We start from the raw sequence: 23797 nt of genomic DNA on the forward strand, positions 1-23797 counted from the left end.
GGTAATGCTCATATCTAATTATAGATTCTAATTTGATATCATATTTATATACAGTTTTTAAAATAATTTTTTTTGGATTTCTTTAACCAGGAAGCTCCAAAAAATAGATTAAAAACAAAGGCGATAATTCTCATTTTAGCATTCAATTTTTGAATAGTATTGAAAATGTACCATGGACCCTTAAGGGCTCACCGCCTCTGTTTACAAAAAAATACGCTATTTACACACTGAGTCTTTTTCTAGAGATTTTTTTAGATTTTGAAACAATGAAAAGATAGAGTATGATCAATGTATATTATATTTAAGTTTATTTATAAAAATATCAATTCTATCATAGAGAAAAAGTACATGTAAGCGCAAAAAATTGAATAGTTAAGTATAATGGTCCCAAAATCTCAGTACTGGGGACTATTTCCACGTATTGCAATATGAAGTGCGATTTGTCCATTATTATCCTTTTCATTGATATTTATACAATGTGAAATAAGAAGTTCGACTATTTCTTTACTATTACTTAATACTGAAATATGAAGAGCGGTTTTTCCACCACAATCTTTTTCATTGATATCTATACCATGTGAAATAAGAAGTTCGACGATTTCTTTACTATTATATTTTGCTGCATAATAAAGAGCGGTTTTTCCACCATAATCTTTTTCATTGATATCTATACCATGTGAAATAAGAAGTTCGGCTGTTTCTTTACTATTACTTAATACTGCAATATGAAGAGCGGTTTCTCCATCATTATCCTTTTCATTGATATTTATACAATGTGAAATAAGAAGTTCGGCTGTTTCTTTACTTTTAAAACTAGCTGCAATATGAAGAGCGGTTTGTCCATCATCATCTTTTTCATTGATATTTATACCATGTGAAATAAGAAGTTCGACAATTTCTTTACTATTACTTAATACTGCAATATGAAGAGCGGTTTCTCCATCATCATCTTTTTCATTGATATTTATACAATGTGAAATAAGAAGTTCGGCTATTTCTTTACTTTTAAAACTAGCTGCAATATGAAGAGCGGTTTGTCCATCATCATCTTTTTCATTGATGTCTATACCATGTGAAATACATTCATCATCTCCTTCATTATTGTTGACTATAATTTGATTGTATGACTCAAATAATAATCTGCAAATATCAGAATTTTTCGATTTACATGCAAAATAAATAATTCCACATTTAGTGTGATTATGTTTGTTAGAAAATGTATTGTTTTTGAAAATATCTATTGTTTGCGGAAATGCAGCACCCCATGGAAAGATGTAATTTTTGTTCCTTTTGAATAGAAGAAATACAGCATTAAGGTTTTGATATCTGATGATATCTTTATAAATAGGTCTATAATTTACATCTCCCATACAATTATCTTCTATTCCCCATTTCCAATTCTCACCGTATAAATCATCAAGCTCGAATATCTCTCTATTTAAAACATATTCAAGCAATTCGTGATTGTGTGCTCTTATAATGCTTCTGAGACAAGCAATATCCATTTTATTTTCTTTCAAGCATTCGTTGATGATGTCTTGATTTCCTCCAATTACTGAGTAGCAAAGACATCTTTTAGTTATTTTACAGATTTGATTCGAAATCAAGAAATAAAAAATGTTAACAGATCCAAAGTAGGCACATGATTCAATTAGTGATAACTCTGCAGAATATTTTAGATAGTGATTAGCATTGTACACGAAATTAGGAATTTTGAGAAAAATATTACCAGATATTGAATTTTGAGTTAAGTATTCCTTGAACTCATCAATTTGATCATGCATAACTATAAATTTAATCGAGCCCTCAGTTTCAAAATGATAATCCGAAACTCCGGCTAGGTCAGCCCCGATCTGTTTGAGTATTTTGACGTAATTCGCTCCAGATGCATAATTGTATCTAATTGTCTCATGAATTAACTTTGTAAGTTGATTTATTGAAAGTTGATACTTCGAAATCAAAGTATTTGCAATTATACTGCACATATCTTCGATAGGTTCATTAGATTTTATGTGGAAGAGCTTTTCAAGCGCCCCTATCAAATCCGTATATTGTTGTGAATAGTCAGAACTCATAATAAAAAAAAGTTTACATAAGATCTTTAGGGGTGTGAAGTGAGCCTCAAGGATCCAAAAAGATCATCCAAATTAGCAACCCTACAATAGTTACTATATATTTATAGCTTAAATCCCAAGTATAATAGGTTCATATAAAAATGAAGTTTTAAATAATTTAAATAATTATTTTTTGCTCATCAATAGAGTGCTCAATGCGAGAGAGAAGGATCCTGTGAAATTTGCTTTGATGCGTCAAATGGACCTTTCAGACGTTGACAAGTACCTAAATTTCGCAGTTTTCATATCAATTCATTTTCACGAAAATTTGCTGTTTCGAGCCAAATAATGAATTATTTTTAAGTAATTTGTCAAAGTTTTCTTCAATTTTGTTGTAATCCAATTCATGATAGTGAAGATTCTGCTATTTTATTGGTTATATTAAGCAAACAATGAGCACAATATGGAGTCTAGCTTATCATGCAATGCAATGCTAATTAATTCAAACTTGCGATAGTGAAGATTTTTGTCCTCTCAATAAAAAAAAATTTTAGAAATGTCAACATCATCAATCCACTACTATTGTCCAGTTTCATTTAAATACAGACTTCCAGCACTTGTTGAGTTTGTTAAATCACACTTTAATAAAGATAAAATAGTCATTATCTGCAATGGCCCAAAACAAGTTGAATTCCTTTCACACTATTTCATTCTTCTTCAAATGACACCATGCCGCATTGTTGCTACAATGTCACAAGAAGACCGTCAAAATGCTGAACAGCGTTTCCAAGGAGCAATCAATATTTGCTTGGTATCACAATCAATTGTTGAAAATGTTAAATTAGGAAATCCAACATGGGTTGTTGAGTACGCCGTTCCAACAGCACTTTCATCATACGTTAAGATGGTTCAAAATATTAAGGCACCAAAATGGATTCTTTTCGTAGAACCAAATAATGAAAAAGCATTCATTGAACGTTGCAAGTCAGCAGGACTCGAATCTAAGGAGCTTCCTGTTACAGTTAACAAATTACCAAACATTGTTCCACGTCTTCTTGGTTTTCTTGATCGCCGCTATGAGTTTTATATGTCATCACAGTTTGGCTACAGAGAAATGATTAGTGCTTATGTTAATTCAGAAAATGAAGAATTTAATGCTCAAAAGTTAAATCTTTTGGAAGCATCAATTTCATTCGGTATAGAGCACCCACCAAAACTTCCTTTAACAAAGTAAATATAAATATAGAGTATTATTTAATAAAAATATTATTTATTTAGAGCTATATATTATATAATATTTCAAAAACTATCATACTTTTTGATCGAAGATTTTATGGTTCAACATTCATGGACCATATTAAGAAATTTAATTATCATTTGATATCATGGTTTTATCGATATAAATCATTATACTTATTTGAGTAAATCAAAATTTATTATAAATTGTTTACTCCGGTAGGCATTTTTATAAAATAAAATAGCTAATGCTAGATTCATCACCATTTTCAATAAAAGATGTTGAAGTTCCTGAATACTTAAAGGATGAAGTACAACTCCAAGATCTGATTGATGTCATATTGGATGCAAAATTGGACCAAATAACAGATTTAACTAATGATCTCTTAGAATTTCTTAAATCAAATCCATCATTTGTTCTGCTAGCTTATAAAATGCTGATACGAATTCAAACTGCATGCGTTATACCGAATAATAATTTATTTGCAATTTTAGAAGCCTTGATAGTAAACTACAAAGAAGAATTTCTTAGTTTAACTGATATACCATCATTTTACTTTGACTATTTCAGCGAAATAGGAATTCTTACTAAAATGAGATGTCACAGAATTGGAAATTCAAATACCATACCCATCAAAAGAAACAATGTTTTATCATACATGTATTCAGAAAGTCCGATTTTTAATGTGATAGCCGATGACGATCTTGAAAAATTCATAGATTTGACACTTAATACTAACTTTCACGAGAGATATGAACAGATATCAATGAACACCGGTTTCTTATGCGGTTACGATTTATTAAATTACTCAATGAAGTGCGGTGCCGTCAAAATTTTTATGTTTTTGGTAAACAATGACTGCAAACCTAATGATTTTTCTTCTGCAATTATTGGAAGAAATCTTGAAATCATCAGGTACTGTTCAAGAATCAATGAACTTGATAAAACATACGCGTTATCAACAGCAATTATGATCCATTCAAATGCTGTTTTCGATTGGTTGATTGAAAATGAAATCTCTCAAGTAACAAACTTCTCAGATCTTTATTCATATTACAATTGCCGTGCATTTCTATTTTTCAGTCAGCATGGAATGGTACAAACGAATATAAGGGAGCTTCTTAATAATGATCTTTCAAATTACTTGAGATACTTGATTGAAAAAGATCAAATCAAATTAGATAAATTTATGATTTATCAAGCAATCGAATCAAAAGGTTGTTTGAAGATTCTACTTGAAAATGGTCTCAAAATAACACCAGACCAGTTATCTCGTTTTAAAAATGTTGATGACTTTGTGCTAGAATCAATTAAAGACAAAGATACTGAATATATAGCTGCAGCAGTTAATATGAAATCTATTGATCTTATTTCGTACTTCTTAGAAAAAGGTTATGACATATCCGGTGAAAAAAATAGACCTTTGATTTTAGCTATCCAAAATTCCGATCTTCAAATTGTAAAATTCCTTGTAGATAAGGGTGCAGATGTTAATAAACCATTGATGGGAGCGTTTACACCCTTAATGGCTGCAGTTTCTCAACAAAATGCTGAAATTTTTAAGTTTGTTATCGAAAAAACAAATAATGTTAATGCACAAGACGAATACGGACTAACAGCATTACACAGGTGCCTTTTAAGCAATCCACCTATAGAATTTTTGAAAATTTTGATTGATTCAGGGGCGGATGTGAATTTGCCAGATAACCATGATTTCACTCCTTTAGTTTATGCTTTGAGAGCATCCAATGCTGCTGCAGTGAAATTACTTTTTGAAAACGGTGCAAAATCTGATGAAAAAACACAATCCGTCATAGAATCATTAAAACAAACTCTGAAAGATATAACATCCATGGTACCTGAAGAAGTTCAAAACTAATTACGAGTATATTACCAAAATTTCATTTGTATATTGATAAACATTTATTGTTTTTGCCTGACAAATAAACAATATGATTTCACCATGAAGTTATTATGAATTTCTTAGTTAATACTGATGGTTAATTCAATTTTTTTCATATTCAGAGGAAAATTTATTACATTTTTGCTGTATCACAAGAATATAAGCAGAGACTTTGGATGGAATTATGTGTTGATGTTTGAGGTTTGAATATTACCGGCTATAAATTTTCCAAAAGAACGTTCATGAATTTTTTGATTTGACATGTAAAAGAAGCACGCCAAATGTCCCGAAACAATTTCACATGATATTTTACTTCACAATAATGCTCACTGTTTAGTTAGAAATTTTTCAGATAATGTCAAAAATGATGGTGATTTTGCCTATCAAAAATTTTTATGAATGAATTATACTAAGTAACTATTTTTGAAGCATATTTGTTCTAGAAAAAATCGGACTTCTAAGAAAAAATAATAATTCAAAGAAAAAAATTCAATTCATTGAAAAGTTCGCATCGAACAATTTTAATATTTATGTGCTCAAATAGATAGATTTATTAAATGAAACCGCAAAAAGTTTTCAATTATTGACCAATGAATTTCACTGTAATGTATTCAAAACTGAATATTCCTTTCTTTCATGGAAACATCCTCAAATCAGATGCAAACCCCACAACCAAGTGATCCTGTTAATGTTCTTATATCTGCTGTTTCAGAGAGACGTCCAGTCCTAGTTTTAGATCTTGATGAAACTTGCGTTTTTTCAACATCTCTGAAACCCCCAGAAAAAAATTTTCCAATCCGTGTCGGTAAACATCAACTATTTATTCAAGTCAGACCCGGAATGCCAGAGTGCATCAAGCAATTATCATCAATGTATGAAATTTTCTTTTTCACAGCTTCAAAACCAAACTATGCAAATAAAATCATCGATAATATTGCTCCATATGTTGACAGAGATCATCGCTTTTTTGTCACATCATCACAAAAGAAAGATTTAACAGTAATCAATCGCCCGCTAGCACAGGTCCTTCTCTTGGACAATGCTACTTGCAGCGAACAAGTTGCTAACTTGCTTATCATCTCAACATGGGTTGGTGATACAGAAGATAAAGTGTTTACAAACGAATTAATGCCTCTTCTTACCGATATTGTAGGCGAACAGGACTTATTGACAGCATGCCATAGCATCGTTTCTTCGAAGAGATATCCATCTTTGAAAGTTGTTAGCTGCTGAAATTTTTTGTTATATTGTTTTTTATAATTTTATTATAGATTGCCATACAACTTTACCCAGTAATTCTTTATTTTCAAATTATATGACTCTTAAATTGTTTGTATTTTCATTTATCAATTTTTTATTTAATTATTTTTTAGGCATCTAGTGTGATGCATCTTTGATATGCCTTAGTTCTATTCTAGCTTTCTATATTACATATCTTTACTTCTTAACAAACATTCAATGGAGGATTTGATATCTTCTTTAAAGACGGAAAATCTATGACGATTTAAATTTACTCTCACTATTGCCAATATAATGATATGTTAATTGCGGAAAATATCAATTCCATTGCAATTTTATTTTGTCATGTAAAAAAGTGACAAATCAAATGAGCTCAAAGCAGCTTCCTGATAAAAAGACAATCATTCCAAAACAAACATATGCATTATTATTCAGTGAGATTGTCCAGTATTGCCACCAAAAATCAGAATCTTCAGAGCAATTTTCTCAACAATTAGCCGATATGGGCTATCCAATTGGCTGCACAATCTTAGAAGTCCTCGAGCAGAGTAGCTCAACAGGCTATAAACGCCAATCAAAGGCTGTCCCAATGCTTCTTCAATTAAAAGATAAAATATGGCAATATCTTTTCGGTTATTCCGCCGCAGATCTCGAACAACAAATTGATGATGCAAACTGCTATATGCTTTATGATAATACCCCAATGATAACAACTTATATTTCATATCCACAGGAAATTCGTAAGGGATTCACATGCTGCAGCTTCGTTGCTGGCATTATTCAAGGTATTCTTTGCTCCTCTGGATTCAAATGCAAAGTTACTGCTATTCCTAATCCGGAAGAAAATACATATCCGGATAGAGTTGTATTTTTAATTAAGTTCGAAGAAGACTATAAATAAGCGTATAATTTATTTTACTTCGTCGTAAATTTAATTTACTGTTAATCAATATTTTCAATTTTTTACTTAATTTATTTAAAACATGACTTTATATGTTTTGAAACCAACGTATACTTACTTTATATTTATTATTGATCATTCAAATTCCTTAATTTTCAACTCAAATATCAAATATTTGATCAATATTGATTGTTATAATAAAACTAGCTGAACATATATTAAGTTTAACATTTAAATTTTAAAACTATGTTTGATTCAATTCTCCTTCAAAATAGAATCAAATTATGTTATTTTCTATTCAAATCACAATGCATCCAAATAAATTCTAATATCCATGATGAATATACTTTGTTTTCTTCTTATTGAATTGTTATTCCAAAAGATAATAAAAAAATTAATTTATTTCTCATAATAATATTTATTAAACAACTATATTATAACAGCTACTATGCAATAATAAATGACGACAGTAGCCAAACCATCAAAACGAAAGCTCCTGCTGATGTTATGATTTCATAATTAAATTCAAGAGATTTTATGCCAATCATCACGATGACATATCCGTTCAGAAATAGACACCACTTTTTCAGTTTAGAGGTCAATGATATTGGAGGATTTTCTACTGAGTAGTTTTTAAGCGTCAGAGCGAGAATTGCACCGCAAACGGCACATATAAAAAGAGATGTTCTTGCCATCAAATAGGTGAAGCTATATGATAACTTAATTGTTAATTTAATATAAATTGATTCAATTAACGAAAAAATCACGCCAAGAGATAAGAAAATCAGATATGTAAATGATGGAACATCACCAGGTTCTATTCTCTTGATTAAAATAGGTTCTTCTTCATCTTCATAATCTAATATAACTTGTCGATGTCTTCTTCGCTTGAAAGGAACCAAATTATGAGGATCTGGTGTTGCAGATCTGTTTCCTTTGTTGATAACAACTCTAAATCCATCACGCATCGTATCTGAGTTTAATAATTGTTTTAAATTCTGTATTTCCGTTTTTCCAGCAAGCGTAATAGATTTTTGTATACTAGAGATGTCTTCAGAATCCAAATCTGCTTTCTTTCCTTCAAGAATTTCTGTCAGAATAGGGACTAATGGCGCAAATGTTGTAATACTTGGGTCAGGTGGAGTCTGGTATGTGGATTCGAAATGGATCAATCTAAATCCACCGTTTGTATCTATGAAATCGTTTAAATGTAAATTTGAAAAATTTAAATTCGCTTCAGCAATTGATCCAGCTGCAGTAATTACTTGTCTAAGTCTTCTTTTGATCAAGTTTTTCTGTATATCTTGTGTTTTTATTGGTTTTCCTGATTCAAAAATTATCAAAATTTTATCTTGTAAAATTTCATATTCAACAATAGAGGCTACACATTGTTTTCCTCTAAGTTTCTTCATTGTTTCTATAAATTCTTTAGATTCTGGGTGATTGAACACTTTCAAAGTGAATTCTCGACGAATATCGTCACGCACTCTGTATGTTGAATAGTCATCTGAGAATTGGAGAAGGATTTCTTTGCGATATTTGTGACCATTGACGAGGATTGCATTTATTGGTAAGCTATTATCATCATATTTCGTAGTTTCAGTACTATTTTCCTGTGTAGATGTATCAGAGATTAGCTTTGTTTCCCTTTCAATGATCAAACTCTTCGTCATTGTTTGCTGAAAATAAAATGAATTTTCTGAGGGATTAGCGGTTTTTTAATCGGAGATTTTGAATATGAAATCAAAATCACTTTTTATGAGGATTTTCATAGTTTGAGTCATTAGAATTGCAATAAATTAATGTCCATATGGGCAGAAAAAACATGTTCAATAACTAATCTTGATATCACTAGTCGATTAAACACTTCTCATTAAAATTAACTGAACAAAACCATGAATGATAATTAGTTCAGGAGATTTGACTTATTGAGATTTTTTTGGAATAAAACTAGCAATAGACTCCTTTATGAATTGAACATGAGGCAGATCTATGATTTTAATCTAAATGTCATAAAAAACATTGATAAATATTTTTGGATGAAGTCCTGTTGAGGGGAGGAGATTTTCAGTGGAATTTGATTAGAAATTTTCGATGTTATTTGATTGATAGAAGATTTATATATACGCTCATCGTGCCCAGTCTTAAATGGATGAAGTGAGTGGATTCTAAGTTGGCTTAAGTGGACAGTTAATGATTTTTGCAAAGCATATAAATAGTATAACTGCTCTCCATATTGCATCAAAAAAATTCAATATACTTTTTTGTTTATATTCAAGTGCCATTCTCGTTTTTTTACTACTTTTCCGACAAAGTTATCGAAATTAAAGTTTGAATATGAATCAAATAGTTGACTTTGATTTTAAATCTTCTCCCAAAAGATATAAAATAGTTACCTTGATGGCAAAGTCCTGTTGAAAGAAGATAAAATGCAAGTGAAACTTCTTTTCTTGGTCCAATTTCAACATTTTGACCAGATGCATATAATTTTTCTGTTGTATCAATAAATGAGTTTGAAACCGTAATTGTACCTGAACTGATAATCCCAAACAAATATTGATCGTTTTGTTTGTTATTTGCGATGAAACAGTTTACAAAAGTAACATCACATTTCCAACAGCTAAACATTGAAGGAAAACGGCCATCTCCATAAACAGTGTTGTTTATGAAAGCAATACTATGATAAGTTGTTGGTTTGAGTCCTGCATATATAATACCGGATGCTGCATAGTTTTCATCAATAATTGAATATTTTATAGCAGAGACTCCTGGTCCAGCTGATATTCCAAAAGCTGCACCATCTTGGGCATAGTTTCTTGTGATGTTGTTTTGAAAGAATGAGTTATTTCCATAATTTATATAAGCTGCATATCGACTAACAAGATTTTCTCGATTACTATATATTATAGATGAATCATGAACTTCATTGACGCTTATGGCAACATCTGATACTTCAATCCTACAAAACGCTCCATCACCTGTAGATATAGATCCAAAACTGCAAACTTTTCGAATGGAACTCTGGCCTTTCTTGATGAAAACAGATCCACCGTCACCATTTCTTGCCGAGTTTTCGAATGTGTTTGCAGAAATAAGTGACTTAATATCTGACGACTCGAGAATAATAACACCATTATCGCCAAGATTTGAGAAATAGACTTTACAAACATAAAAATCCCCTGAATATCCGTTGTATGTCTGATTTTGATCATAGATTTGTTTCGAATATTCCGATTTGTAGACTTCTGTCCATTCATTTATTGCGTAATGTAATGCTTTAGATATTTAAGAGTCTTCCTAATTTTTATTGTACTTCATTTATTATAAAATTTTGTCTGGATGAGAAGTTTTTTTTTGAGTTAGAACTATCAAAGTTCTGACAAATCTTTCAAAATTCTGTGATATTTCAAACTTATATCTGACTTGATATTATTGAATTAGTAAATAATTGTGAAGAGATAATGTAGAGAAGCTTTATAAACTTTTTACTTCCATAAATATTATGAGTCAAATGCCACATTTTGCACTAGAGGAACATTGATTTATGCTTTTTGAGCTTTGGATTGGGAAATTGAGGTTCACGTATTAATAACCTTTCTTATTTTAAATAAATTGGCCCTAAACATACCTAATTCTAAGAATGATAATGTTCTCTTATCTGTGATAAACAAATCAATTTGGTTATCATACATAATCTTTACTGAAAATAATCAAATAAAAATTAATAATTTCATGTTTTTACGATTGACATAGTCCTCTACTCTCAAAATTATGTTTATTTTTGTTTTCAATACCGAACAACATTTGAATCAAAAATAATCGTTATTTAGAAATTTTGGATTTTTTATGATATTTGGCAATTAGTATTCATTAATCAAAATAATACTTTCTCTCTTATTTTATGGACGCACGAAACTGAACTTAGCAAATAAGCACTATAACACACTTTTAAATAAGTATAAGGGATACATTGATACATGGGATGCAATATATAAATTGGACTCAGATGAAATAGATTCAACAATAGAATTATACGAAGATATCAAGAGCAACTTGATTGATACTGGATATTTTACAGCAATAGACATGATTGATATGATAGGAAAAATTTGCAAAAAGAGTTTACATTATCGTCATGGGTACATTGAGTTAATGAAGAGAATAATTGAAGGATATCAATGTACAGACATTTTTAATATCTCATTTCTTTCACAATATGATGATATTAAAATAAATACGCCTGAATATGCAATAATGAATGATAACGAAGATGAATTATTGTATCACTTGAAAAGTAAGAGACTTGACCTCACTAAAATCCTTGAAAAATGTTGTTTAAGAGGAGCAGTTAATTGTTTCAAGTTATTGCAAAAAGAATTTCACGTAAAAATCACCAAAAAATGTCTTGATGCTTCACTTAAAGGGAACAATCAACACATCATTAATGAATGTTTGAAAGAAAATGAGCCTGATCAATATACAGTGGAAGCTGTGATTGCATCTCATAACTTCGCTAATTTTTATAAACTGATAACAGAATACGATGTAAGAATCAGAGCGAAAAACTGCGCAGAATACAAAAATCTTCATGCATTTATTTATATTTTAATTGAAGATAATTTCAACCTTGATTTTCTGATAGCTCCAAGTTTTCATATACCATCTCTTTGTGAATATTTCATGCAGTATGTTACAGATATTGATTATGCGGATGAAAAAGGCGTAACAGCTCTTATATATTCATGTTTTCATTATTCTACAGATGTTGCTGAATTTCTGATTTCACGTGGTGCAAATATCAACAAGAAAGATAGTACAGGTCATACCCCCATTCATTTTGCAATAATTAGTTATTGGGATGATCATGATGATTTATCATTGTATAATAGCAAAGTCAAAGATTTGGTAGAACTTCTTCTTTCAAATGGTGCAAACGTTAATGCAAAGGATAAAGATGGACATACGCCACTTCATTTGGCATCATTGTTTGGAACAAAAGAAATTGCTGAAATATTAGTTTCTCATGGTGCCAAAATCAATGTTTTAGATGCAACAAGAGCGACTCCTCTTGATCTCACTATTCAACGAGAAAAATACAAATATAAAATAAATAGCAAACCAGAAACGGAATACCAAGAAGCAAAGAAAATACAGGCTCTCTTGAAATTGCATGGAGGAATAACCAAACATATGAATAAATAAATATTTGAAAATGTTGAATGCAATCTGAATAAAGCGTCAGTTGGATAAATTTACACTTTTATTGCGTTTTTATACAGCATTTGAATCAAAAATAATTGTATGTTTGATAATTTTTCGAATTACCTCAGACAACTCAATCCTCTGAAAAAGTCTGAGGTAATTCTTAGTCCCTACACTATTTCAATATAAGCTCCATTTTGAAATTAATTTTAAAAATCGAGCCTTGAAAATTGTGTTGAGACTTTTGATTTAATAGTAAAAAAGTATAGTTAATGTTATTAGAAAACGGTAAGTATATCCTTAATTAAATTTGTCACTAAAAAAGTTGTTTAATTAATTATTTTTTTTTTGAAAAAGAAATTTTGAATGCAAAAAAATTAATAAAAATGAGAGTTATTCAGAAGAGAAATATTTGGCAACAAATCTTTGGCCGAGTTCGACACCATTGAATGCTTTTTCTAAATGTGCACCTGTAGATGTCATTATTTCATCGCCAGCTCCATCACCAAGCATTTCAGCGAGATCAGCCAGTTTTCTAATCAACGCTTTGTCACAGACATAAACATCTGCGAGTGATGAAATCGCTTTAACAGCGAGTGCTGGGACATTCTTCTTCTGTACAACAACACCTTTCTTACGGTAGTTAGAGAGCATATCAACAAACTTAGCAAGCATCTGGTTAGACACAGAAAGACCTCGTTTGATGTATTCTGGATTTCCTGCGAATAAAACATCGTTTGAGTCGACATTAGGAATACGAAGAACAAACTCTGTACGAAGCATGTGACCAACGATGATGATTGACTCCAAAGCGAATACAATTGGTTCTTCATCTTTCCATGAAATGTTCATTACTGCCTTGATCAAATTACGAACACTCTCGAATGGATCAACACCTGGAGGAGCAGGAAGAACTAAGAGAAGTGTCAATGCATGTTCCAATACATCAAAGAGTTCTGGTGTTGGAGGAACATCTTTAACACTCTTCGTGAATTCTTCGAATGATGAGAATGCAAATGATGTAACACCTGCAATCAATGCGACATTCGATGTGTCAATGTACAGTTTCGCACGTGTGAGTGGATCAGGGAGAGAAGGAACAGTAACAAATGCAAAAGCAAGTAATGAACGAGTGACGACATCGATGTTAGAAACCTTCTGATTGACTGCTTGTGTGCAAAGACGCAATGCAATCTCTGCAATTGCAGCGAGAAGGGAATTGGAAGTAGGGAATGCAGTGCGTGCGGAAAGAAGGAAGTTGAGGTGTGCTTCGATGTTTGTTCCGAAATCAACGTGGTACAAGAACCACTCGATTGTTTTGTTCGTCTGTGCAACGATGTCTGGAGGTGACAAAACAGAAAGAGACTGGAAAAGAATCTGTGAAAGCTCCAAGAGAATTCTGATGCAAAGAGGATCATTAAGAGGGAATGGTTTCGCTGCAACGTCCTGAAGAATGAACCTTGATACTTCGACAAGTGATGATTCATCGAGGAAATCCATCAAAGCAACAATTGACGAGATATGGTTCAAAACAACATGGAAGTTCTGTCCGCTCTTAACTGTTGAAAAGATACAGTCCATGACTGATGTTGTTAACTTCTTTGTAAGAGAACGGACACCTTGAGAGTAGTTGTACGTCATTTCTCTGGCGGCGAAGTTCTGTTTGAGCAATGAAACAACGTTGGAAAGGAAGAGATTGATGTAATGAGGGCTGCAGAACTTTGCAATGTATTTTGTAAGAGGAGCAGCAACATAAATGAAGTCATCAATGCTCTTGAACTCTTTCATTCTTGTCCAGATCAAATTCATGACATCAAGGACTCCTTCGATCTCTGGTGCTTCGATCAATGATGTGATCAACTTGTAGATCAACTCTGGACGTGGAATGACGGAATCGGAATGGTCGATGATGTGCAAAATGACCTTGAAATTCTTGGCAACAAACTTTGGTTCGAGTTCTTCAAGGAAAACAGATAAAATGAAGGATGATGGTTCTCCAATGCTGTAGAACTCTTCAAGAGCTTGCTTGATGAGTGGGGAATCACCAATGGTAACCATCTGCTGGATGAAGAAGCTCAAAGCGGGTTTGTGCGTTTCTACGTACTTTTCGAAAGTATAATCAGGAAGATTAGAGTACTGGCGCTTGAATGAACCGTTCTTGAGGTGGAGGAGATGGCGAACGTAGGATGTAAAGAGAGGAATGAAGACATCTGTGGGGTAGTTCGGTTTCAATGAGAAGATTGTGTAAATTAAGAAAGCACGAACGAAAATACCGGCTGATCCTGAGCCAAGACCGTGAATACCATTGACGACTTGCTGGACGGAGTCATCAAATGTCTTGAATGGATGGAATTCAATGCACTTTAAGAATGTAGTCTGAAGAAGGAGACGTGGCAAGAGCTGGGATGTTCTAGAAAGAATCATGGACCAGTTCAAGCAAAGAACTTGGGTTGTACCGTTTGGATCTTTCAAGAAATCGGCTTTGCTCGTTGGATACTCAGCAATGCGCTTGTAAACCATCTTTCCGAAAATTTCGACAAGTTCGAGAACCATGATGAACTGTGCTGGGTAGAACTGTGGAGATTTTGTGTTTGAAAGGAGTTTGCAAGTTGTTGAAACGGTTTCAATCATTTGCCAATGCTCGCCGTCTTGGTGGAGTTTTTCTAGAACTTTGGCTTGCTCGGCGATCTTAGAACGAAGTCTTTCTTCATTTTGCTGCATGAGAGTAATTTGAGCGGCTTCATCACTTGTAACGGCAAGTTCTGCAAGGCGGTCTCTAACGCGACGGCTGAAAAGAACTGAAACATCACTCTTGGCGAAATCTGAAGCGCGTGTTTGGAAACTGGCCAAGCAGAAGTTTTTGTACTTGCTCCATCTGGACTCCATGCCACCAGCAGTATTCCTGCGAGAGGATTCAGTGAATGGATCAACTTCTTTCTTGGCACCTGTGTCAAAGGCTTCATTAACTGAAACTTGATGCTCTAAAATGTTAAGTGGTGATTCTTTGAGAGTCTTGCGCTCAAAACCACGAAGGACATCAATGTCCTTGTTCTGGGCTTGAAGACTTTCTTGATTCTCTGACATTTGATATAAAAAAGTGACGGCTCGGGTAAGAATAAGTTCACATAATCTATTTATTATCATTGAAATTTAAAGTACATCAACTATCCAAGCTATTTCCCAAATTATCTGATAAAACTAAAGAATAATCGAATTTCAGAATCTTGGCAAATGTGAATTACAGATCATATTCACTATATCTAGCTCTCAAACAATAAATTGGCATTAGTATTCTTTCGCACTATTCAATATTTATTTTATACTTTTTGAAATATCACTATTCTATACATAGCATCATGAAATCTAACAGCAATATATTGTTTTGGCGCTAATTATTTTACATAATTTTTGATGGCTGATGAAGAATTTGATAGCTTTCATAAAAGTTTGGAAGTTATGACAGATGGATCTTCATCAGCTGAGAATATAAAGGAAGTAGAACAATATTTGTTTACTTTAACGCGAGAATACACTCAGAGTTTCTTAACATTTTCAATTCGAGTAATAAATAATCAAAATGAAAGCACAATCATTACAAAATTCAATATTATATTGCTCAAAAACTTCTTTACTATGATATTGAATACAGATAAGCTCCAATTTCGAAAATATTGGAAAGATTTTCAGTCAACAAATGTACCATCAGAGTTAAAAGCGAATTTACAGAGACTGATGCTAGAAGTTGCAGAGTTATTTGACATTTCTGCAGTCACTTTAGCAAAAATAATTTGTCTTGAAGATTCAAATCAAGAATTCATCAGAAACATCATTGACACACACTCCATTTCGTTATTTTATTTGATCAATGAATTGATTCGCATAAATTTCTTCAAAAACACACCAGAAAAAGTCGAAATTTTATCATTAACTTATCAAACGATGCTACAAATATTCAAACTCGAAGATAACTTCAAGGAGAAGTCCACATATATTGTAGATTTCATCAAAAATACTATAGAATTCAATATCAATTTGCTGAAATTTTGTCCATATTTTTTCGAAGGAATTGACTTCTTTAATGAATATATTCAATCAATGCAATCAATATCTTCATTATTTGATGATGTCATTGTCGACAAATACTGTTCATTCTTGAGTTTATTAACTAAAGTATTATATCCAAGAAGTGTTGAATTTATAAATCAAATTATAGAAATCATTGTTAATTGTCCCGAAGAATATTTGAATTCTATTATTAGTTTAATTACTGATATCTTAAATGAAGAGAACAGAATAATACAAAGAAACATTCCTTCATTCTACAAGACGACATTGTATGAAAGCAAGATAATTATTGGTAAAGATAATAATGATTTCATTCATCAAAACATTTGTTTGAAATTTGAAGAATCAGGAATTTTCCAGAATTTACTTCAAATCATCGAATCATCATCTATTAATGATTATTTCAACTCCGAATTGTGCCAATTAGCTTCACAATCATTGACATCATTCATGAAAGATTCACCAAGATTCATTGAACTTATTTTGAGTCAAATTGAAAATTATTTCTCTATCTTCAACTATATTAATGGAATGAAACTTCTTGGAAGTGTTTTGAACGGATATCAATCTAAATTTGTTGCAGAATTTTGTTTGAATCAAATTACATCAATCAATGGTGATATTGGTGAAACAGATTTTTCAGTATTGAAACTTAAATTCCACATTATTGGTAAATTGATCAAAAAATACGGAGATAAAATGATATTTGAAAATTTGATTCCATATTTTCATAGTTTTATTGAAAGCTATGATATAAACAACGGTCAAGAACTCCTTATTTACTGTCTTAAAGCTGTTCTGAATGTTGTTAAATCGATTTCTAGCCAAGGAAAAAGAGAATTTTTCACTGAATTTCAAGAGATTTTGTTTGAAACGCGAGAATCATCTACATTTGAAGTATTAGAACTTATTGATCATATTTTTATCTTTTTAATTCCATTTTGCAAAGATAATAATTATCTTCAAGAACTCTTTGACAAATACATTGAATATATGCGAAACATTGATTCAGATGTTGAAAACAGCATCGACAAAGTTTCATCATCTGCTCGATTTGTTTGTCATTACTTTTCAATATTTTGTGACAGTGATGTTGATTTAAGTATCCGACTCAATGAATTCATTTCTCTCACAAACCGGTTTACATCATCACATGATATCAATCTTGTTGAGAATTTCTTAATTATCTTTAGTTTATTACTTAATTATTTAGGCCAAGGCATGCACGAACATATATTTTATATTTTCGAAGTTTGTAAAGATGCTATTTCTATGGGGAACCAACGATTGATAAGTGTTTCTGTTGAAACGATTGGATATATTATCGAATATTTCAAAGAAGAATTTTATACTAATTATTTAGTTGTCTCACCAGAGATTATTAATCTTTTCAAAGATTGTACTCTTGAAATCACAACAGAAATGCGATCACAATTTATTACTGGAATTAGTAATTTTATCTGTGGCATTTCTAACTTAGAAGATTCATTTGAATATCTTAATAACTATTATCGTATTATCACAGAAACCATTGACACTGAAATTGAAGAAATTAGTTTTGAAGAGAAAAAGTTGTATATTGAAACATTTGATTGTATTCTTCGTTCTCTATCAAATATAATTCGATGTCGAACATTTATCCACAGCCGCGAGCAGTATTTATGGCTTCGTAAAATCATGCTTAAACTTGTTCGGGACAAGTTTATTAAAGGCGAACTATATGATGATAATTTAATTCTTACATTTATTCATTTTATTGAATGCTGTTCAGAAGTTTTTGGCAACCAAATTGACCAACTTCTCAAGTCACGTGTATTTATATCATTTTACAATACCATTCTTTATTCATGCCAATCAATGAAAACGCAACAATTTTCATATGCTGTCTTAATCGAAAACTTAAAATTGTTTGTAATAGAGTAAATTATATATGTATAATTTTTATATTTTAGTCTATATCGTTCATTTATATGCTTATATTAAGAGAATGAACTTAATCTTACTTTGAATTTTGATTTTTTTCTTAAATTTTGAGTATTATTCGTTTTTAAGATGATATAATACAATATAATTTTCTAGAACATATTGATTGAAAAATATTTAATTTACATAAAAGAACTTATTTCAATTCGATAATTCCTTGCATTATTTAAAGAGTTATAAGGGATATCAAATTGCAACATATGAAGATACATATTGGGTTCGAATATTCCATCAAAACGTCACAAATGGAGCTTTGTTCAGTAAGGACAGATCATTGCTACAAAAACAAGTCTCATTTATCAATGAAACCGATCTTTTCAGTGTCCTAGGATCACTCAATGAGAATTTCTATATAAACAACACATTTAATTTTTTATATTACCAACCTGATGATTTTCCTCATGATTATTTCTTTTTTAGCCAGAAAAACAATTCACTCACATCCAAAATCGCTATCGAACCTATTTTTAAACCAAACTTAACAATTTGTAATTTAGATAATACAGAAAACGGTGAATTCACAGGATTAACAATCGCTAATGATACAGGGGCACTCATTGATGGTAACAATTTTTCAAGTTGGTGGCATTACCCAATCGGAGTTTTTTCTTATTAGCCCACAGACAATTCTATCCCAGGAGCACACTGCACAGACAAAACTTCTACGAAATGCGTTGAACTTTGGATTCAATACGAAAGTCCTTGCATTTTTGATTGGCTTCCAACAAAAAATTATTGTTCAGTATGCTATTGTCGTCCATTCAATTCGCTATTTTATTCCGTTTTTATTGCTTTATATCTTGAATAACTTTTGAATAAAAATAAATTCTAATCATTTTATTTTATTTTGTAGCAGGAGTAAATAACGATGACAAACTCTTGAATATTTTTTAAATTGTGCGATAAATTCACACTTCAGTTTCTCAAATTCAAAATGCTTTCGTTATAAATAATAAAGATATAATGATATCTTATAGAGTACATTAAAATTAATAATTTGGACAATTAATGAAGGCCATTTTGCTTTCAAATAACATTTTCTCAAAGAAATTATATGTTCTAGGAATAAATTCTAGCACAATTAAAATTTCTATATTTTTGTATGTTGTGCATCCATTTATGACACAACAAATGGAATAGAAACAATAAGAAAGACTTTTCAATGTAACAATTAAATTCCTAAAACGTGACAACAGGAACTTCTTCCCTAAATTCAAATATATTAGTGCTGTGAAGAAGAACTCAAAACAGATCAGGCTCTTATAAACCTAATAAATATTTTGTATAACCATGACAAACCACAAATAATATGCCAGTTATAAATTAAAACATATATTTACATCAAAAAGAAGTAAAAAACACAACAAGTCTTTCATTTTAGAGAGAACAGAATATAATTAAGTATATTATGCACAAAATAAGAATGATAGCATCCAGATTTTGCAAATATCGATATCCCTAATAACTCTTAAATTTTGCAAACAAAAATTTTTGATTAGATTTGAAATAGTGTTTTAGTTAATAAAAACGCAAATAAAAAATTCATGTCAATTCAATATTTGAAAGCTTTATTGTAAAGCATTCAAAATTGAATAGGATGAATCCGAGATTATAATATTACTCTAGTAATATGACACAGACCAATAAATACAAATTTATATTTAGTAAGTCCTAACTAACTTATGTTATGGATTATATCCTCAAAAACTAAGAATTTTTGATTGAATTTTATATTTTATCTAAAATATTCACAAGGCCTATATATGAATGTATATTAGATATATATTGTCTAAATCATCTTTAAAATATCAATAATATTTAAGTTAGAGGTAGAGGTATATATAGTTAATGAAATAGTCATTTACTTTAGGTTAACGATATTATTCATAGAAATCTTTATTAATGCTTAATATTCATATCATATGTATTTTTTTAAGAAAACACATAATTATCAACGATTTTTCATTCATCCACCGATGAATGGGAAGAAGTCTACAAATCTGAATCCACAAACACAGTTTACAATCAAATTCGGACATACAATGGATATTCAGGAGACTTTTATGTCCATGATGTATATTTTTCCAATCTTGGTGATGAAGGAGTTATTATTCTTGAATCTCCGGATCTTAAGTCACTTATTTCTTCAAACACTTTCGAAAATTCATCTCGAAATGATGTTGGTGGATCTATTTGCATCAATCAGGGTCAAAGCTCTATTCGAAAGGTTTGCAGCTTTGGATCTAGAGCGAATTACGGTTTGTTTTGTAGTATTCAAGTATCAGATGATCCTACAAATATCAATGAAGTTCTTGATTCATCAATAGCGTTCAGTAACCGGGGGATCGAAGTGGATCATTTACATCCTATTTAATGCATGGGAAGAATTCATTTTTACAAAATAACATTACCAAAAACTATTGCGAGCTTCAGACAGCTTTTGTAATAGGATATGGAGAAGGATCTATTTCAATAAAATATTCAATTATTGATAATGATTATGCAGATTCCATTATTTGCTTTACAACGTACAAGATAACATCAATAATAGAATACAACAGCGTTGTTTTTATAAATAACAGTATTTATAATCCCGATAAATTGTTTGGAATGATTCAATGTGATTATTCCGATTCTTATGGTCTTAGTTGTGATGTTATTTTAGAAAATTGTTTCATTGCAAATAACAAACAAAATGGTCAATATTTGTTTGGAATGGGTAGTTCAGGTATGTTTACAGTATCTAATTCATATATTGATACTACAGAACTATTATATAATCCAAGTCATAATGTAATAATAATAAATGAAAGTGATTTTTTCTTAATTGAACCACATTGTTTCTCAACAGAACTGTGTCCAATGGGCAAGATTTTTATTCATATCGAGAAAAGAGATAAAATAAAATGCACAGTTCCTCATTGTCAATGTTTTGGAAAATCTATATGTATTACAACACTTGTCTTAAAAAGATGATTTCTTTAAATCGAATAAATACATTAAGATATATGGAATTCCTCCAAATCCGTTTTCATAAAACAAAACTACTTTTGAACAATGATTGCCTAAGCATATATAGAAAATATTTCTTTTTCATAATACTATATCCATTTTTGAATGTGGATGAGACAACAAGAGCACTTGCCCCTCCTATAATTCATATGAAAACTTAGATCAATGATACAAATAAAATCAAATTTGTTCAATAATTTTTTTATATCTCAAAAAAGTGATGTGTTTCACATTATCTCAAAAATACATGTACATTTCTAGATTTAATAAAGTTACTTATAACTTATTTCGCATGCTTTACACATATAAATATATATGTATTATAGATCTTGTATTAAACTTATAAGTATTATGTAGATACAATAATAGACTCGCTCAACCATTGGATCTTATAAACCAAAATTATAATGATGTCACATAAATTATATATAATCCATGCCAATACGTAAGAATTGATCAAAGTAATGGTATTTCATTTAACTTCTTCATTCTTTCAGAAGAGTGCTGTCAAAAAAAGTAGCTATTTTGTTTATAATGACAAAAGAGAACAAAATCATAGATATTGTTCATGCCTATTTGTTTAAAGAGTCAAATGCTACTAGAGATAAATAAAGATAGTTTCTGTAAAAAAAATAATATAAAATAGCTTTTTTGCATAATGATAAGCTATTGGAGTGTTAATTTAAGTTGTTTTAGAATAAATTTATTAATTTTGCCGTATAATATGTCAGAAGTGTTAATAATGAAAAGAACTCATTCATTACTTAAGTTTTCCTTGATATTTTTGTCAGTTGGCAATGTTATTCTTCTCTTATCAATTGTACTGAATAAGAACTCAAACCAAATTCAAGTTCTTCCGAAATTTAAACAAGAATCTTTCAAAGCTTCATCATATTCAGAATTAGTTGATCATTACAGATTTTCTAGTATTTCCCGTACAGAGAATAATGCATATTTAGACTATGCAAAAACAAATTTTTATCCAGATTCTCAACTCAGATCATTTGTTAATGAATTACACGAGAAATTATACGGAAACACACATTCTGAGTCTCCATCTGCTAGATTGTCCTCAGATACCGTTGCAGAAATGCGTTCTTACATTTTAGAGTACCTTGGAATTACAGAAACAGCGAAATACATTGTTGTATTTACATATAGCCATGCTCAAGCATTGAAGCTTATTGCAGAAACATTCAATTTCACTATGAATTCAACATTTCTTTACAGTAATACAAGCAGCAACAATATATTAGGACTTCGAGGCTTTGCAACACAAAATGGAGCCAAAACAGCATCATTTGATATTAAATCTGAGCCGAAATTCGAATTTGAAAATAATACAAGAAATTTAATCGCATTTCCTCTTGTTGATGAGTTCGATGGCTCAACACTTTCTACACACAAGATGCAGGAAATCATAAAAGCTGCAAATAAATACAATAATACGTATACATTAGCCGATGCATCTTTATATCTTCCTCTCAACAACATTGACCTCAAAGAATTACCATTTTCAGCACTAGCAATCAGTTTTGACCGTCTTTTCGGTTATCCTTCCATGGGAGCTGCAATTATTAAAGATGATTTTGTCAAAACACTCAAGAAACCATATTTCGGAGGCGGAACCCTTGTTTTCGCACTTCCCAATGAAGATTATGAGAAACTCCGTGTCAATCCTTCCTTTAAACTTGAAGATGGCTCATTACCATTCCTTTCTATTGCAGCACTTAAAAATGGCTTCAATTTGTTGAAAGAAACAAACATTGGAGGCAAAGTATCGAATATCAGGGACCTCAGATCCAGACTGAAGAATGGCCTGACGGCTATCAAAAGGAAATCAGGTTCAAACGCTGTTTCTCTTTATGAAAATGAAAAATCAGATTCAATTCTCACTTTTAATGTTTTGGATGATGAAAAAAGACCATTGTATTACAGGGATATCGTTGAATCTGCATTAAACGCGAATATAACATTGTCAGGTGGATGCATGAACACACCAGGAACATGCATGAAATATCTGAATAAGACTTCTGATGATTTGAAGAAAGAAGATTTCGGAGCAATCAGAGCTTCCCTCGGATGGGCTTCTACAATGCAAGATGTTGACACCTTGATTAATTTCATCAAGGATTACATAAATAAATAAGGAGATATACTTGTTTGTTAAATAAAATAATTCAATTCTTTTCCTTATCATG

The 23797-nt window shown here is 30.9% G+C and overlaps 9 protein-coding genes across 9 annotated transcripts; 6 read left to right on the forward strand and 3 right to left on the reverse strand.

Annotated features, from left to right (window-relative positions):
* Positions 1–395: 395 nt before the first annotated feature.
* TVAGG3_0561320 (protein ubiquitination) lies at positions 396–2075 on the reverse strand (the record flags this gene model as incomplete). The annotated part of the gene is made up of 1 exon (XM_001579929.1): positions 396–2075. One exon carries the CDS (start codon positions 2073–2075, stop codon positions 396–398), a length of 1680 nt encoding a protein of 559 aa, XP_001579979.1.
* A 535-nt stretch (positions 2076–2610) lies between these two features.
* On the forward strand, positions 2611–3355 carry TVAGG3_0561330 (helicase protein; the record flags this gene model as incomplete). Its single annotated transcript, XM_001579928.1, has 1 exon — positions 2611–3288. The coding sequence occupies one exon, from the start codon at positions 2611–2613 to the stop codon at positions 3286–3288; it is 678 nt and encodes a 225-aa protein (XP_001579978.1).
* Positions 3356–3533: 178 nt separating this feature from the next.
* TVAGG3_0561340 (protein ubiquitination) lies at positions 3534–5481 on the forward strand (the record flags this gene model as incomplete). Its single annotated transcript, XM_001579927.1, has 1 exon — positions 3539–5170. The coding sequence occupies one exon, from the start codon at positions 3539–3541 to the stop codon at positions 5168–5170; it is 1632 nt and encodes a 543-aa protein (XP_001579977.1).
* Positions 5482–5821: 340 nt separating this feature from the next.
* TVAGG3_0561350 (phosphoprotein phosphatase protein) lies at positions 5822–6508 on the forward strand (the record flags this gene model as incomplete). Its single annotated transcript, XM_001579926.1, has 1 exon — positions 5831–6427. The coding sequence occupies one exon, from the start codon at positions 5831–5833 to the stop codon at positions 6425–6427; it is 597 nt and encodes a 198-aa protein (XP_001579976.1).
* Positions 6509–6793: 285 nt separating this feature from the next.
* Positions 6794–7380, forward strand: TVAGG3_0561360 (Golgi vesicle transport; the record flags this gene model as incomplete). Its single annotated transcript, XM_001579925.2, has 1 exon — positions 6801–7334. The coding sequence occupies one exon, from the start codon at positions 6801–6803 to the stop codon at positions 7332–7334; it is 534 nt and encodes a 177-aa protein (XP_001579975.1).
* A 348-nt stretch (positions 7381–7728) lies between these two features.
* Positions 7729–9012, reverse strand: TVAGG3_0561370 (uncharacterized protein; the record flags this gene model as incomplete). Its single annotated transcript, XM_001579924.1, has 1 exon — positions 7781–9007. The coding sequence occupies one exon, from the start codon at positions 9005–9007 to the stop codon at positions 7781–7783; it is 1227 nt and encodes a 408-aa protein (XP_001579974.1).
* A 2190-nt stretch (positions 9013–11202) lies between these two features.
* On the forward strand, positions 11203–12841 carry TVAGG3_0561380 (protein ubiquitination; the record flags this gene model as incomplete). The annotated part of the gene is made up of 1 exon (XM_001579923.2): positions 11421–12536. The coding sequence occupies one exon, from the start codon at positions 11421–11423 to the stop codon at positions 12534–12536; it is 1116 nt and encodes a 371-aa protein (XP_001579973.1).
* Positions 12842–12850: 9 nt separating this feature from the next.
* TVAGG3_0561390 (esophageal cancer associated protein family) lies at positions 12851–15620 on the reverse strand (the record flags this gene model as incomplete). Its single annotated transcript, XM_001579922.2, has 1 exon — positions 12930–15620. The coding sequence occupies one exon, from the start codon at positions 15618–15620 to the stop codon at positions 12930–12932; it is 2691 nt and encodes an 896-aa protein (XP_001579972.1).
* A 6592-nt stretch (positions 15621–22212) lies between these two features.
* Positions 22213–23786, forward strand: TVAGG3_0561400 (molybdenum cofactor sulfurtransferase protein; the record flags this gene model as incomplete). Its single annotated transcript, XM_001579921.1, has 1 exon — positions 22339–23745. The coding sequence occupies one exon, from the start codon at positions 22339–22341 to the stop codon at positions 23743–23745; it is 1407 nt and encodes a 468-aa protein (XP_001579971.1).
* Positions 23787–23797: the final 11 nt, after the last annotated feature.

The sequence above is a fragment of the Trichomonas vaginalis genome, chromosome II (assembly GCF_026262505.1).
Source record: "Trichomonas vaginalis G3 chromosome II, whole genome shotgun sequence".
Classification (NCBI taxonomy): Eukaryota; Parabasalia; order Trichomonadida; family Trichomonadidae; genus Trichomonas; species Trichomonas vaginalis.